This window comes from Saimiri boliviensis, chromosome 2, assembly GCF_048565385.1.
Source record: "Saimiri boliviensis isolate mSaiBol1 chromosome 2, mSaiBol1.pri, whole genome shotgun sequence".
Lineage (NCBI taxonomy): Eukaryota > Metazoa > Chordata > Mammalia > Primates > Cebidae > Saimiri > Saimiri boliviensis.
The window spans coordinates 137,081,652-137,098,057 of NC_133450.1; the positions used below are offsets into that span (position 1 = coordinate 137,081,652).

General features: G+C 52.3%; 1 protein-coding gene across 8 annotated transcripts in view; it reads right to left on the reverse strand.

Moving 5' to 3' along the window:
- Positions 1-16,406, reverse strand: part of CACNA1B (calcium voltage-gated channel subunit alpha1 B) — a 237,984-nt gene that overhangs the window by 72,206 nt on the left and 149,372 nt on the right. For all 8 annotated transcript variants that reach the window (XR_012516448.1, XM_074394405.1, XM_039461495.2 and 5 more), the window contains 6 exons: positions 11,743-11,869; positions 8,605-8,734; positions 8,196-8,255; positions 6,467-6,573; positions 3,650-3,746; positions 1,658-1,818 (listed from right to left, as the gene is read on the reverse strand). Coding sequence is in view for 7 of the 8 variants with exons in the window: in XM_074394405.1 (XP_074250506.1) it covers positions 1,658-1,818; positions 3,650-3,746; positions 6,467-6,573; positions 8,196-8,255; positions 8,605-8,734; positions 11,743-11,869 (682 nt within the window). In the remaining variant the exon portion in view is untranslated. The remainder of the gene's footprint in view (positions 1-1,657; positions 1,819-3,649; positions 3,747-6,466; positions 6,574-8,195; positions 8,256-8,604; positions 8,735-11,742; positions 11,870-16,406) is intronic.

Here is a 16,406-nt window from a genome sequence, read left to right on the forward strand (position 1 = left end):
CATATTTGTAGTTGGCTAGAGGTGGGGCCAGGGACCTAAAGGATGATAGTTAAAAGGTACGGGTTTATTATTCATTTTTTTTGAGGTGCTGAAAATGTGTTCTAAAATTGACTGTGGTGATGCCTACATGTACCTGTGAATATACTAAAAGCCACTTAATTGTCCACATTAAATGGACTGTTATGAACAAACTGTATAATGTGTAAGTTACATTTCAATACAGCTGTTTTTACAAAAAGCCCATTATCTTGGGGTGAGAACGACCTTTTCAAATAAACAATAATGGGTGAATTGGATATCTATCTTCAGAAAACTTAACCCATACCTCACACAACACATAAAAATCAACTCCAAGTAAATTGCAGATCTTAATGTGAAAGGCAAAAATAACACTTTTCAGAGAAAGCATCCCCAGCCTTAAGACAGATTTCTTAAACAGGATACAAAGAGTACTTAGCACAGAAGAACAAAAAACATCAGCTGGACTATATTAAAATCAAGAACTTTGGTTGGGTGCAGTGGCTCACACCTGCAATCCCAGCACTCTGTGAAGCCAAGGCGGGAGGATTTCTGGAGCCCAGGAGTTTGAGACCAGCTTGGCAACACAGTAAGACCCCGTCTCTACAAAAACTTTTAAAAATTAGCAAAGTGTGGTGGCACGTGCCTGCAGTCATCCAGGCTACTCAGCAGGTTGAGGAGGGAGGATCGCTTGGGCCTGAGAGTTCGAGGCTGTACTGAGCTGCAATAGCAGCTGCAATTCCAACCTGGGTGAGAGTGAGATCCTGTCTCAAAAAAAAAGTAAAATAAAAAACAACTGTTTTTCAAAAGACTTCATGAAAAGAGTAGAAAACACCATGCAGAGGAGAAGACGACATCTGCGGTCCGTACATCTGACAAAGGGTTCCTGTACAGAACACTGCACGATTCCTAGTATCCAACGTGAAAGAGGCAGGCAGCAGACAAGAGGACCACAGACAGACACTTCCGAAAAAGAACACCTCAGTGGCCAATCTCCCTAGGAAAGGGGGCTCGATCTCACTGATCATCACACAAGTGCAAATTTAACCGTAGTGAATTACCACTACACCCAGAAAGGCAAGACAGAAAACACCAAGATATAGGTAGGATGTGGGGCTCTCATCCACGCCGGAGAGAGCATAATCTTACACCAGGGCCGGCAGCATCTACTAAGGCTGAGCACACACACACCCAGGACCTGGCAATTCCACTCCTAGACAGATACGCCTCCCCAAACTGCCACTGCTCCCTGGTGGACACGTGCACGTGCAGCGTTTTCAGCTGCAAACAGCCAAGTGCCCAGCAGTCACACAGCACAGGAGGAAGCTGTGCCATATCCACACAAGAGGCAGCTGGGACACTGCCGCACAGGCAGGAAGACACTGTGGGTACTGCCTTGCCCAGGGTCCACACAAGCAGCTACCCTGCTTTCTGCAGCTCTTCCCCAAAGGGCCCTATCCTGTCTGCTCTGGAGGCCAGGTTGGGCACAGGAAGCCCTGAGGCCTCACGTGGACAGTCCGTGATGCTCTGCCGTGGAGTCTCCCAAGCTACATGACCAGTTCCACCTGGTCCCAAGGGAACTCCCAGTGTTCTCTGCATTGTGGGGCTGTGTCCCACCTTGCACTCTGCCTCAGTTTACCTGCAGTCCCTCTCCAGCTCCTTGGATTCATCTGTGCAGTAGAAAAACTTCCCTTTGAAGAGCTGTACCGCAATGACGGCAAATATGAACATGAAGAGCATGTAGACAATCAAGATGTTGAGGACATTCTTCAGGGAGTTCACCACACAGTCAAACACAGCCTGCAGGAGGAGGGGCAGAGCCATGATAAGAGGGTGGAGTCACGGTGAGAGGGTGGAACCAAGAGGGGAAGGGTTGGGTCATGGGGAGAGGTGGAGCTATAAAGCAAGGGCAGAGCCATGATGAGGGGTGGGGCCAAGATGGGAGGATGGGGCCATGAGAGGGGTGGGGCCACAAGGAGAGGGGTGGAGCCATGACAGGGGGTGGAGCCACAGGGCGGGACTGGAAGCAGGAAAGGATGTGGAGGGGGCCAGGAGAGAGGGGATCAGGCAGGGCAGGGGTCCTACAGGATTAAAACCTGAGGACCACTGAGGCCCAGGTGGCCCCCAGCCATTCCAGGGCCCTGCAAGGCCCTCAGGCCCCTGACTGCAGGGAGGCTCCACCACCAGCTTCCTTGACACAGAAGACTCGTGCTGTGTCTCTCCTGAGGGAGGCATCTTGGCCCGGCTGGAGGGGCAGGAGGCGCTAGGGGCAGTGGCTGGATGCCTAGGAGAGCCAGCCTCACAGGTCGGAGTTCAGCCACGGGAACAGGAATGACCAGGAGAGGCTGGGCCTGTGTAGAGTGGATGCAGCCAGGCTCTGCCCTGCACTTGCGCCCTGCCCATCAGGGAAGCAGTGTGGGCAAACAGGATAGAGCAGTAGGGCTGTGGCTCAGCTCCAGGACAAAGACACATGTGCTCTGTTGTCCGAGGCCACCCGGTCATCAGCCACCACCACCTGAGGCTTTCTTTCAGGTTCTTCCTGACCTGGAAGCTCAGCATTCCCTGTGCACAAGACGTTGCCCTCAGAGCTGGGGAGACAGTTCGTAGACTGCTCTGATCTGGCTGTGACAGGAAGGTAGGGCCACAACCGTCTCCCAGAAAGTGGCCCGGTGCCCTACGGATGCCCACTGCCTTCCCCAGCCACCTGCCAGGCCACTCCTTCACATACGGGGTCTAAGCAAACTTTCTTCTCTAAGTCTCACATTGCCTCAGGTCTCAACGGCTTGAATTTCCATTAAAAGAACCTGCTGCATAAAGTTTTGGGGGATTAAGTGAGCTGAAGCACATGAAGCCCTTTGCACAGGGCCTAGCACAAGCTCACAATTACCAGGTCTCAGAATGGCCCTATGTGTTTAGGTTTATGCTCTGTCTTTATCCAGAAGCTCAGCCCATGCCCATCTCCCAGAGCGCGGCTCAGCAGCCAATGTCCCAAGCCCCGGACCTCCAGCATCTCCCTCCATCACCCTGTGCCTGTCCTGGAAGCCTTTCCTGCAATGCACGGCAGCTGCTGAAGAGAAACCCTGTGCCACCTCATCCTGCTGGGCTGAGGAGGAGGATTCTCACAGGACGCAGCTGGGAACAAGGTCTACTTGGGTAAAAGGGACTTACGGCTGAGTGAGCCCAACCCCCTCACACAGGGGTGTGATTTGGGCACACACGTATGCACACATTCATGTACCACATGCACACACACATATGCACACTCATTACCGCATGCACACACACATATGCACTCATTACTGCATGCACACACATGCACACACATGTATGCACACACTCATGCACCACATGCACACACACGTATAGACACTCATGTACCACGTGCACACATGTATACACACATGTACCACATGCACACACGTATGCACTCATGTAACACACGCACACGCATGTATACACACTCATTTACCACATGCACACACACCTATGCACTCATGTACTGCATGCACACACACATGTATGCACACATTTGTGTAACACATGCACACACATATGCACACTCGTGTACTGCATGTACACACACACATACATATGCATGCACATCCCTCAGGCCCCAACTCCAGGCTCCAACCTTGAGCTTGGGCAGCCGTTTGATGGTCTTGAGGGGCCGCAGGACACGAAGGACTCTCAGGGACTTGATGGTATTGATGTCTTTCCCTTTGGATCCTCTAGAAGGGAGAAGCCACAGATGCAGACAGGCAGGAGGCATGGGTGTGCCCGGCTCCCATGTGGCCCACCAGGGTCTAGGTCCTGCTCCCCTGTGCATTTTGTCAGACCCCAGGGTGGAGGACCCAGGAGCAGAAAGGCCTTGCCCTGCAGGTACCACAGGCCACCATGCCTCTTCCCAGGGGCTGTCTGGCCTGGGCCTCAGCTAAGGACAGGAGCTGGGGCCAGGGCAGCAACACCTGGCACACAAGGAGAACCATCACCCTGACACCCATCCCACCCCAGCTTCCAGGAATAAGAGAACAGAAGGGACCTGCACAAGGACTGCAGACCCAGAAGTGGAAGTCCACAAACACATTTCTAGGACTAAAATCTGGAAAGGCTTTTTTCCTTGCTTTTTGGGCTGGCTAGAGGGAGGTAAAGGGGACTTGTCTGGCCTCTGCCCTACAGATCACCTCAGCTGCCCTAACGTTCCACTCGCTGATGTGAAACTGACAGCAGGAAGATGGAAGAGGGGAAGGAGAGTAAGAAATAGAAAAAGTCAAATACAAAGGCAATCCAAGAGGCAGGGTGGACTAAGACAGACAAAGGGAGAGGGAGGGAGGGAGGGAGGGCCACAGAGACAGACACCAACGCAACCCAGAAAGCAGCGGACAGGAAATCTCATGCAGGGACGGCAACACAGAAGTCGGGGAAAGAAAATTCGAGGCACAGAAGCAAGCGCAGAAGTACAGGACCAGTGGGCCTTGATCAGGGTCCCTCCAAGAAAAAGCCAGGGCAGACCCATGTAGATGCTTCCACCTACTGGGGACGCAGGAATTAGCAGGCTCTGGAGGCTGAACCTCCCATGACCCTCCTGAGGCCGGGCCAGCAATGTCAAGGAGAGATTTCCTCCTAAGAAGGTCCCCGTTCTCAGAAGCAAAGCCACTCCACTTGGGCAGGAGTGAGGGTGGAAGCTGAGGGCTCAGGGCTGGGTGGGATTCACTCACATACAGAGTCCTTCCTCACCCTGCTCAGAGGCCACATCTCCCCCACATTCCCTGGGGAAGGCCTGCTTGTAGGGGTGGCCCTGCCCCCAGCGCTCTTCCTGGGGCTCCAGCAATACTCAGGGCTGAGCAAGGAGAGTGAGCTACACAGCTCGGGCACCCTGGTCCCCTCCTCCCCTGACCACAGCCTACACTCCAAATCAGATCAAACTCCCCCTGAAACACTAAGCTTGCAGGTGGGAAGAACCCAGCTGCCTGACCATGCCAGCTGTCTCCATCACCCCAGTGCCCCAACACCCAGTCTCAAACCAGCTTCCTCTGCCAACTGGGGAAAGAGGGGACAGGGGCAGGAGAGAGGAGACAATGCTTTGTTGCCCAGTAAATGTGGCTTTCAGGGGAGCAGTCCACCTGAGGCCTGCTCCTTTCTCCTGCTCTGAGGCCGCCGGGATCGGCCCCACCCCTTCTCCTCCTCCTGTCTGCAGTGCTCCCACTCCCAAGGCCTATACTGATGCTCCAGCAAAGCTCTCATTCCTTTATCACAGAAAGAGGAGACAGTGGGAAATGCAAGGGGCTGGAGTGGAAAGAGACAAAAGAACGCCGCTCTTCCGGAAAGGAGTCGCACCGAGAGCACTTGGGGATGTACCCCATCCTTGGGCTTCGCCATAGGTGGCAGTGCCCTCCTGGAGCCCTTGCTGCTCTCCAGGTCGACGTCCCCAGCCTCCAGCCCTCACTGGGGACACCCTGCTCACCAGGAAGCTCCTCACCAAGGCCTGACCATGCCCAGCCCCAGCCCAGCTCCCTGCCCCACTCCCAAAGGCATGGTAGGAACCCCTGGCCACTCGGCTCCCAGCAGCATGCAGCCCCAATGGGGTGAAGGTGGATGAGCAGGAGGTGAGGCTGGAGATGAAATGACCCCAGAAGGGCTGCTGGAATGCTGTGATGTCAGGGGCAGTGTGTGGGGGAGAGAAGGCATTACCCCACGAAGCTCCTGCCGAGTCCAGCAAGAGGAAGACAAAGAGAACAGAGTCAGTGGCGCCAGGAGCAGCCCTCCGAGCGGCTCCAAGAGATGTGGACCCTCCCTTGTGTCTGGATCTCACCCCACAAACCGCAACCCCTGCTCCTCCCCACCCCCAAATACCCATCCCCTACTGCGGCTGAGCCCTGACGACACCCTCCATTCGGGATCTGAGGAAGCCAACTCCAGTTCCAGCCACAGCAGGGCCAACTGCTCCTGAGCTCAGGTGACCTGCCCGCCTCAGCCTCAAGAGTTCAGGGAGTCAGAAGAGAAGTCCAGTGCCCCAAGAGGGGAAGGTAACCACCAGTTCTGCCTTGGGCAAAAGCACCAGAGGTCTCCCTGGGTCAGGAGCAGACTTGCCTCAGAGCAGGTCAAGGTAAAGTTGCCCCCAACGACCATGGTAGGCAAATGCTGGGCACACCTGGTTCCAGAGCCACAGGCCACACCAGGGCCTCCCAGCCCCACATAGCCCCCACCCCTCCAGGCAAGCGGGGATGGTCTCAGGGCCCTACCTAATTCCAGAGCCACAGACAGACCTCAGGCTCTCCTAACCCCATGCAGCTCCACCCCAAGCAGACAGGGACAGTCCCACATGGGCAGTGACAGAGCCACAGGCAGCCCAGGGAGGCCCACAGGAGGGCCTCTCCCTTCTTCCCTCACCCTCATGCCCTTTGTGGTTCTGGGGGCTCTCCCTAGCCAATTCAGAGCAAATGTTACTTACGAGAAAGCAAATGCCACCAGGGCGCCACTGACCACAATGAAGTCCAGAATGTTCCACAAGTCCCGGAAATAGGCCCCAGGGTGAAGCAGCAGTCCCAAGTCGATCATCTGGGAGGAAGAAACACACTTTAGGTACGTGATAGTCAGAAAGACAAGCAGAGGCCAATCCCAGCACTTGGGGAGGCTGAGGCAGGTGGATCACTTAAGCCCAGGAGTTGGAGACCAGCCTGGGCAACATGGTGAAACCCTGTCTCTTAAAAAAAAAATAAAACATGACCAGGCGCAGTGGCTTATGCCTGCAATCCCAGCACTTTGGGAGGCTGAGGCGGGGGCAGATCACCTGAGCTCAGGAGTTCAAGACCAGCCTGGCCAACACGGCAAGATCTCATCTCTACAGGAGGCAGAGACTGCAGTGAGCTGAGATCACGCCACTATACTCCAGTCTAGGTGACAGAGCAAGACCTTGTCTAAAAAAAAAAAAAAAAAAAAAAAAACCCAGAAAGACAGGGAGAGCTAGGTTCCGGAGTCATGGGGGAAGAATATGGCTCTAGGTCCCCGTGGAAGGGTCAGTGTGGCTGACAGTACACACATATGTGCACAACTGTGACTTCAGTGACCTTAGGGACACCTTCCCATACCATGTCAGAGTAGGGAGACATGGCCCAGGTCACACCCCAAAGGGCCTCAGTGGGGCTTTGGATCTCAACGCCATTGACTCAAATACCCCTACATGGCTCATGACCGGCTGAGATCCTTCCTGGGCTCCCAACTTCCCTGAAGTCTGAATTGAGACCGAAGTCTCCAACTCGGTCTGCTCCCCCATCGCTGGGCTACAGGCATACAGGGAGCCCAGAGCTCACCCAGATCCCCTGCGGGCAAGCTCAGAGCAGAAGGATGGCGGCTACACAGACCTTCACTCACACCCTGGCTCTGTGACTCAAGCTGCTGCAATTCTGGGCCAGTAACATAACCTCTCTTAAGTGTCAGCTTCATCATCCGTAAAATGGGGATGATGACACCCATCCCACAGACGTTTGCAAGAGTGAAATAGCAGAGGTAATGTGCTCATGCATGTGCCGTAAGTGCTACATACACATACGCTGCCCTGTGTGCACGCATGCGGGCACACATATACCCTAAGCTGCACGAAAGTCACGGATGTGCATGTGTATGCACACTCAACCACACTGAACGCACACCCGCGCAAACGCACAAGGGTCACACTAGTCAGACAGTGATGTGGGGCACCTCGAGTCCACACTCAGAGGCAGACAGTGAAGGACTCTGAATCTACCCGAAAACAAATGCCACATCACTCCTAAATTCGTCTTCAGCACCCACTTCAAACAATCTTCCGACACACTCTCTCTCCCAGGTCTCGTTATTCCCCAACCAGTGTTGCACCATCTTCCTCCTCTGCTGTCCCTAGAGGGAGGGCCTCAGCCCACATGTGCACATTAGAGAGAGCCTGCAGCTCCTGTTTTCAAGAAACCAGGGGCAGTGGAGGCCCAGGCATGGCACTGGGAAGCGCTCGTCATGTCCTCAGTGAAAACAAACCCTCTTTGTATGCATAAATTCACGCACTGAGCACACACCCAAAACACATCCACCACGTCTTAACAAGAGCTTATAGGAACTGTCCAACCCCTGCCCTGGCCCCATCTCAGTCATGAGGGAGGGAGAGCAAAACACTGGGGTCACCAGGGGCAGCCGGCAGCCACGTATCTCACCTTTATCACCATCTCAAAGGTAAAGACACCAGTGAAAATGTAATCCAGGTACTTCAGAGCCTGAAACCAAAAAGAAGGTTATTCTCAGAGGCTGGGCTGAAACCTGAGCCACGGTGCCCTCAGTGGCTCCTAGTTCTTCCTCCAGTCAGCCAGGAGCCAGGGAACCTGCGGAAACCCGTTCTGGAAGGGGGGCTACGACGAGCACCGTCTGGGAACAGGCCCCCTCTACCACAGCCTGTCTTCCTGCCTCCAGACCTTTGGTTCTGTGCTCCCAGGCAAAGAGACAGAGGAAGGAGGGTGTCCTGTGAGAAGACAGGACCCCAGCCCACCCCAGCCCCTTGGGCCCCTGTGAAGGCACCCAGCTCCCACCCCACAGGCTGGCAGGGGCCCAGCCATCCGGACCACTCACATTGTTCCTGGGCGAGTCCGTGCGCACTGGGTCCTCAGCGGCCAGGGCAATGCTGCTCAAGGCGATGACCACAAGAATGACCATCTCGAAGTACCTCATGGTCACGATGTAGTGGCAGAAGCGGCGGAGCCTGTGAGGGAACACACGGATCGCCACAAGGCCCACTGGCCAGGTGCACCAGACCCTTGCTACAGGGCAGGTTCAGCCCATCCTGCAGAAAGGGCCCTGGGCTGCCTCTGGAAGCTGTGGCCCCAGAGCTTTGCTTTGCTAATGGTCCCTGTGGTTGGAGGTGGCAGCCAGGTGAGGGACAGTGGCTGAGATTCCAAGAGGGCATCCCAGGATAGAGGGTGGGGAAGGCTGCAGAACCCCATGGCAGGGGTCAACAAACCAAAGCTCACAGGCCAGATCAGGCTGACCTGTCTGTGTGAATAAAAACTTCAGTGGAGTACAGCTACACCCATTCATAACCGACCGTCCATGCAGCAGTCCAAAGCCAAGAGCATCAACTACCCAGCCCTTTCACAGAACAGATCAGCTGAGGGCAGCAGGGAGGGAACTGCTCAGGGAGGAAGAATTTCAGCATCAGCAAGCTCATGGAGAACAGACCTCTCTTGCCCTGAGAAAGTCCTCTGGGGCCTGTCTGGAGTGCGTGCCTGTCCGGGCTCCCAGGGTGCACGTGGACACGCTCCACGAGAACACGCTCTGTGCACTGCCACATGCTCGCCTTTTGCTCCAGCCCCGTTTGCCTGACTCACTTGTTCAACATTACTGAGAGACTGCCCTGCCAGGCACATGCTAGACACCGGGGGACACAGGGGTGACCAGGACAGGCCTCATGAAGCTCCATTTCAGCAGGCAAAACACCAGGAAGGAGTGAGGAAATCAACAAGCAGGGGCCTCCCTGATGCCGGCAGAGCCACCAAGTGAGCATACACAGTAACCAGGAGGCTGGGAAGCCCATCTATGGGTGGGGGACAAGAGGCAGCCATGGATGAAGCAGGTGGGGTAGATGGCCCCACCTCAAGGGCTGTGCTCTGGCGGTACCTCCCCTGCCTCACAGGCATGCCCACTGCCCCCAGCCCCTCTCAGCTCTTCCTCTCACCCACACCTATGAACTCCCAAGAGCCATGCGTCTTAAGTAGCTGCCCATGTTTCCCTCTTCCTTGAAGGGACCTCTGCCATTTAGTTCCTGCCCCTGTATCCCCAGAGCTGTTCGTCCCCAGCCCGCCACCGGCCTGTTGCTGCCTTGGACCTTGCCACTTCCCCTCCCTAGAAGAGCTGCCTTTCCTTCTCATTCAGCCATCATCCACTCCAAGTTGTGTCTGGGTTTCTGGCACTCAGCTCTACCCCCAGCTCAGATCCCAAGTCCACTGACCATGAGACATCCCCAGCTGCCCCAGGCTTTGCAGGGTCTGTGGGCAGAACCCCGGCAGCACTGTTGGTCTCCGTGAACGCAGTGCCTTCCACCCACTGCCAGGCAGAAACTGGGTGTCATCCTCGATGCCTCCTTCCCCTTCCACATCTAATTTATCACCAAATTCAGCAGATTCTGCCTCCAGAATCCCTCTACAAGCACTTGACTTCCAAACCTCTCCACTGTGAGTACCCTGATCAAAACATCACTCTCTCCCTGAAGCCTTGACCACCTACTCAGTGGTCTCCGTCTGCAGTCTCACCGGGGGACACAGGGGCCATCAAAGGGCCCTGCTGGGCTACAGTCCGAGTGTCCCCACGGTGCACAAGTCTCACGCTTCTTAGTGTGCTCCAAGACAGTGTGACCCCCACCGCATGAGAGAACACCCAGCCAGCCCTTCCTACCCTTTTGTTTTCTGACGCAGTTCTGTCCTCGGCTGTTTGCTGACTGCCGGCTTCCACCTCTGGGCCACTGTGAATGCTCCACTAGTTCCTCCCCTCTCCCCACTTCGCCTTAATTCTTATTCATCCTTCAGTTTCCAACCAAGATGTCAGTTCCACCAGAAAACCTCCCTGGCCTTCTCTCACCTGCTCCCAGAATGCCAGTGCCTTCCTGTGTTTCCATTTCCACGCTGGGTTACCACCCCCAATCTGCCACTGCACAGTCAGTCCTGACATGGTGGGGTCCATGTCTGTCTCCATTACTGCTTTACTCCTAACCACAGCATAGCAGGGTAAGCTCCTAAGACGTGTGCTGGACAAAAGAATGATGGGAGGGAGGAGACTGGGAGAGGATATAATGCAGGGCTTGGTGGAAAGACTGCTGGGTGATCAAATAAGAAGAAGGGGATGGACAGATGGGTAACAAGCCGGGGTGCGTCCATGTGGCCTTGCTGCCCTCTGCCCTTCCGCCCACCTGCCCAGCCCCTGCTCTGGCCAGGTGAGCTCCTGTGTGGTTCCACCTCTGCTCTGCCTCTCCCTCTGCCTCCTCCTCCTCAAGCTCTGCTCCAGGCTCACCCCAGAGGCCCTACCTGACCTTCCCATCTAAGTTTTAGCACCTGACAGGCCACATCTCCACACCTTGCTCTGCGTTTCCTCCTGGCACTTACCACCACCTGTGTCTTACGTCTTTTACTATCTGTCGTGTCTGCTGTCTGTCTCTCCCACCAGCACACAGGCTTAGCAAAGACAGGGGCTCTCACCTGTCTTGTTCATTCCTAGACACTCCCAGCACCTAGAGTGCTGTCTGCCACATGAACACTGGGTGGACTCACGGAGGCCCTGGACTGAAGAGTGGATGACAACTGCAGGAAAAGCACAGGCGGGGGCACACGGACAGACCTGGGAAGGAACACGGTGCACACGTGCATGCAACACAGGTGGCAGGCGTGACGAGAAGGCAGATGGACGAACTGTGTTTGTGAGACAGGGCAAAAAGGGTCCCTGTGTGCAGACACACACACCGCGGAGGAGGTGAGGAGCCCAAGCCTGCGGTTGTCTCTGTTCACCACAGCTCTGCTGAGGCTGCCTGTGAACACGTCACAGAACCTCCTGTGCCTGCAGAATGAGGTCACACGGGACATGGCTCCAGGGACTGCTATGGTACCTAGAGCCTTTTGTCTACATAACTGCGCAGAGTCAGCACACACTGGCTACTGTGTTCCTGTAGGTCATGGTGCATGGGTGAGTGTGCAGCCACACAAACAGCCAGGCAAGGAGACTCACAGGTTGGTGGGGCTTAAACAGAACATGGAGCTGTACGGGACGATGGGCCGGGGGCCGCTCCTCATCACGTCATCCGCTTCCACCTCCTTCTTTCCCTCTGCTTGGCTCTCCAGGTCCACGTTACCACCTACAAGGACACAGGGCCCCCGAGTAAGGGGTGTGGAGTACACTAGGCCCACATCGCATGGCTCTCTCCCGGCTCCACTGCCACTGGCAATTGCGTCAGGTCCTCACAGGCCCACGAGGGATGGGCGTGCAGCTAAGGGCACCGCTTCACACACGTGACTGCAGTGCCTGACAGCCAGGACCACTGTCTGCTGCAGAGACCCTAACAGACCCTTTTTTCCCTCTTGCTGCGCCAAAGTTGAAAACAGCACTGAACCCAGCACTGCCCCGTGGCTGTGGAACCCCTGCCTCGCTGAGGGGTCTTGATGCGCTGAGAACCCGAGAGCCTGGTGAGACTTTCCCACTGCCTCCACTGGGACCTCAGACCCACAGCACAGGGAGAATCAGGAGCCAGCTCCCAACCCACAAACCCACAGAGTCTCCCTGGACCTCATTGTCATCGTCCAGTCTGCCCTGATCTGGGATCCCAGGAGAGGGTCCTGAGAGGCATGGAGCTCAGAAGGATGCTCTGCCTGGGGGGACCCAGCCTCTGCTCAGGCCCCACTCCCTCGCCAGCCCCACATTCATCGTCTCCTTCCCCCAGGCCCTATCCTCTGACACTCAGCACCCCACCCCTGCCCCAGCTGTGTTCCCGCAATTCCAGCTCCCAGGGCTAACATGGCCGTGACCTTGTTTTTTTTAGGTAAATTTTGTTGTCCCTGACCAGTGTTTTCCTCACAGTAATTTTTCATTTTCAACCATCCTATTGTATATTTTAATTCTTGTAGGTGACAGAGCTCTTGAGACCTCAGGGACACCAAGGAAGACACGCAGTGACATGGCGGCACCTCCCACTGCTGCATCTCACTTTGAATTCTTTAAAGAAACATAAAAGCAAATCGGATTTTAAAGAGCAACAAAGTGAAGGTGCTAATCCCCAGAGCCTGCTGTGGAGCCCTTGACTGCTGGCCACTTTGAAGTCCTGCAGAGAAAAGCCTTGCCAGAGAAAAAAAGCTTCAAGGTGATCATGAAAATAGCCGAAGCCACAGCAGTATGGGTCTACACCACCGAGGATGCTGGCTACAGAGCCAGGATAACCAGCCCCCACCAACTAGCACAAGCAGTTTTAAAGTGACCACTTTTGAAACGGGCACCACCAAACTTCCCTGTTGAAAATGAAAATTACGTAATCTGAGAAAGCAATCTGGCAAAACTTACCTGAAGCCCTAAAAAATTATATTAATCTATAAGACATTATCTGCTAAGGAAATTAAGCATGTATACAAAAATCTGTATTCCCAAGAGTTTTTGTTTTTCTTTCTTTTTCTTTTAATGAGACAGGAGACAGAGTTTCGCTCCTGTTGCCCAGGCTGAAGTGCAGTGCTGTGATTCTGGCTCCCTGCAACCTCCGCTCCCAGGTTCAGGCGATTCTTCTTGCCTCAGCCTCCTGAGTAGCTGGAATTACAGGCATGTGCCACCACACCCAGCTAATTTTTATATTTTTAGTAGAGACAGGGTTTCGCCATGTTGGCCAGGATGGTCCCAAACTCCTGACCTTAAGTGATACACCCTTCTTGGCCTCCCAAAGTGCTGGGATTACAGGCTTGTGTTGTTAAGTTCTTCTACATAACAAAAATTATAAAATGCACAACCACAGATTTACTAAATAAAAGGTGCAATATTTATAAGACACTCCACACTATGGATATTAAATACGCCTACAGCTATGTGTGGTGGCTCACGCCTACAATCCCAGCACTTAGGGAGGTTGAGGTGGGAGGGATCCCTTGAGTCCAGTAGTCTCAAGCAATTACTCAAGATCAGCCTGGGCAAGATGGCGACAGATCCTGTCTCTACAAAAAAATTTAAAAATTAGCTAGGTGTGTTGGCACGTGCATACAGTTCCAGCAACTACAGAGGCTGAAGCAGGAGGATCACTTGAGGCCAGGAGTTCGAGGTTACAGTAAGCTACAATGGTACAACTGGACTCCAGTCTGGGTGACAGAATGAGATTCTGTCTCTAAAATAAATGAATAATTAACTTAAGTAAACTGGGGAAAAATAATCAGTCTGGATTCAGTGAAAACTTCTGCTGCTCAAAATAAATGGAACACAGATTCCAGAGCTTGGATAGAACTGTTTCTCCTGAAATTGATTTATTACAACATAGAAAATCACATGAAAGTCATCAATCATAGGGAAAAAAATGTCAATTAAGTCAAAGCAGAAGAAAGAAGGGAAGGATAAAAATGAAAATTACACAGACTAAATTCATTGTTGGAGAAAGACTATTTCAAAAATGACTTAATAGCTAGAAAAATTAAATCCCTGAAATAGGAGACAATGAAGCAAAACGGCAAGCTTCAGAGGGGAATACAGAAAGGAAGGGAGCCTTCACTAAAGACAGCACGCACCAGACACGGCAGGAATACAGAAAGGAAGGGAGGCCTCACTAAAGACAGCACATGCCAGACACAGCCCAGGTGCCTTCCTCCTCCTAACAGCATGCCACGGCACAGGTCCCCCTTTCCAGATTATGACACTGAGGCTGAACTGAGGAACTGCCCTTTCCAGTGCTGGGGTAGGAGTTCTGAGCCTTGGGCTCACTGCAAGATGGGGAAGCTGAATGGGACTTTCCTATCAAACTGCATCCCCAAAGGGGGCTAAAGTAAGCCCAGCCTGGCAGGACCCCAGGCTTCTGGAAAGAACAGCAAATCCTCTCTGACAAAAACCTTCTCAGCTGGCCTACAGAATCACCACAGGTTAGGGGGAATTCGGAGATAACTTAAGCTGTTATTTCCCAAGATATCCATGGTATAGAAGGGATTTCTCTCCTCTATATCTGGAGAGGTACAAGCTATGTTCCGTTCTTGGGAAAACGGAAAAAGTAGTTAATTCATTCTCTGTAGGGCTTAATTATCTCACAAAACCCTAGTTGAGAAAAGGAGGACTTGATGTTAAATACTAAGTGTCAACTTGACCGGATTGACGGATACAAACTATCGGTCCTGGGTATGTCTCTGAGGCTGCTGCCAAAAGAGATTCACATTGGAGTCAGTGGGCTTGGGGAGACAGACCCACCTTTCATCTTGTGGGCACCACTGAATCAGCTGTTAGCGAATATAAAGTGGGGAGAAAAATGTGAAAAGGCGAGACGGGCCTGGGCTCCCATCCTACGTCTTTCTCCTGGGCTGGATGCTTCCTGCCCTCAAACATCAGACTCCAGGTTCTTCAGTTCTGGGGCTCAGGCTGGCTCCCCTTGCTCCTCAGCTTGCAGACAGCCCATTGTGGAACCTTGTGATCGTGTGAGTTAATACTTCATAAACTCCCATCTATTCGTTCCATCCCTCTAAGAGAACCCTAATACAGAGGATTAAAATCAGTCATATATGAACTCAAAAAATATCACCAAACACACCATGAAACAAGGTCACCATGACTGAAAGACACAGCAGAAACAAAGGGTACACTTACACCCCTAATGACTTCAGATGCAGAAATTTTTAGATGAGATACATAAGTAAATACAGGCTGGGTGCAGTGGCTCACACCTCTAATTCCAGCACTTTGGGAGGCCAAGGCAAGTGGATCACTTGAGCCCAGGAGTCCAACACCAGCCTGAGAAACATGTGGAAACCCCATGTTTTCATACAATAAATACAAAATATGAGCCTGGGATGGTGATATGCATCTGTGGTCCAACTACTGCAGAAGGCTGAGGTGGGAGGATCACGTGAGCCCAAGCGATTGGTTACACTAGAAGCCCAGACATCACCACTATACAATAGATCTATGTAAAAAAACTGCATTTGTACCCCCTAAATCCATAAAAAAAATTTTAAAAAATTGACAGTTGAATCAAGCAAAATATTAGTGAATATAAAGAATATTTGAGTAATTCAATGAAATTAACATAAATATAAAAAGCTCAGAGCTCACAAAATTAGAGAAAACAACACGTACAAAAGCCAACCATGAAAGCAGGTGACCATAAAGCCAAGGCACAGACAACTGCAAATAAATTTCAAAGGAAACTATCAGACCAATCATGTTCTCTAATGACAGTACAACTAAGTTAGAAATTAAGGCAGAAACCAGAAACAAAGAGATCAGTTAAAATTAAAATTTTACATTTGGAAATCGAATAAAGAATTCATGGGTCAAATATGATATATTCACAGATGGTACAGCTGTGTCCTTAAAAAAAAATCTACAGGAAAATTAGTTAGAGTAATGAGAGTTTGACAATTCTGTGACTGAACACAGAACCAACAGATGAAACTGCTTTATTTCTATGCAATAGAAGCAAATAATTAGGAAAGAAAAATTTTTTGAATAATACCATTTAAGAAAACAGAATCAGTAAGAGAAAAAGATAAAAAGACATTTTCATGATAGAAGAGAGATAAATACAAAAGTGAGATTAAAATCTACAATCTTCTATTTGAATGACAAATACCATGGAATTCATGACATACTTTTCTTTCTCCCTCTTTTCTTTTTTTGAGATGGAATCTCGCTCTGTCACCCAGGCTGGAGTGCAGTGACGTGATCTCAGC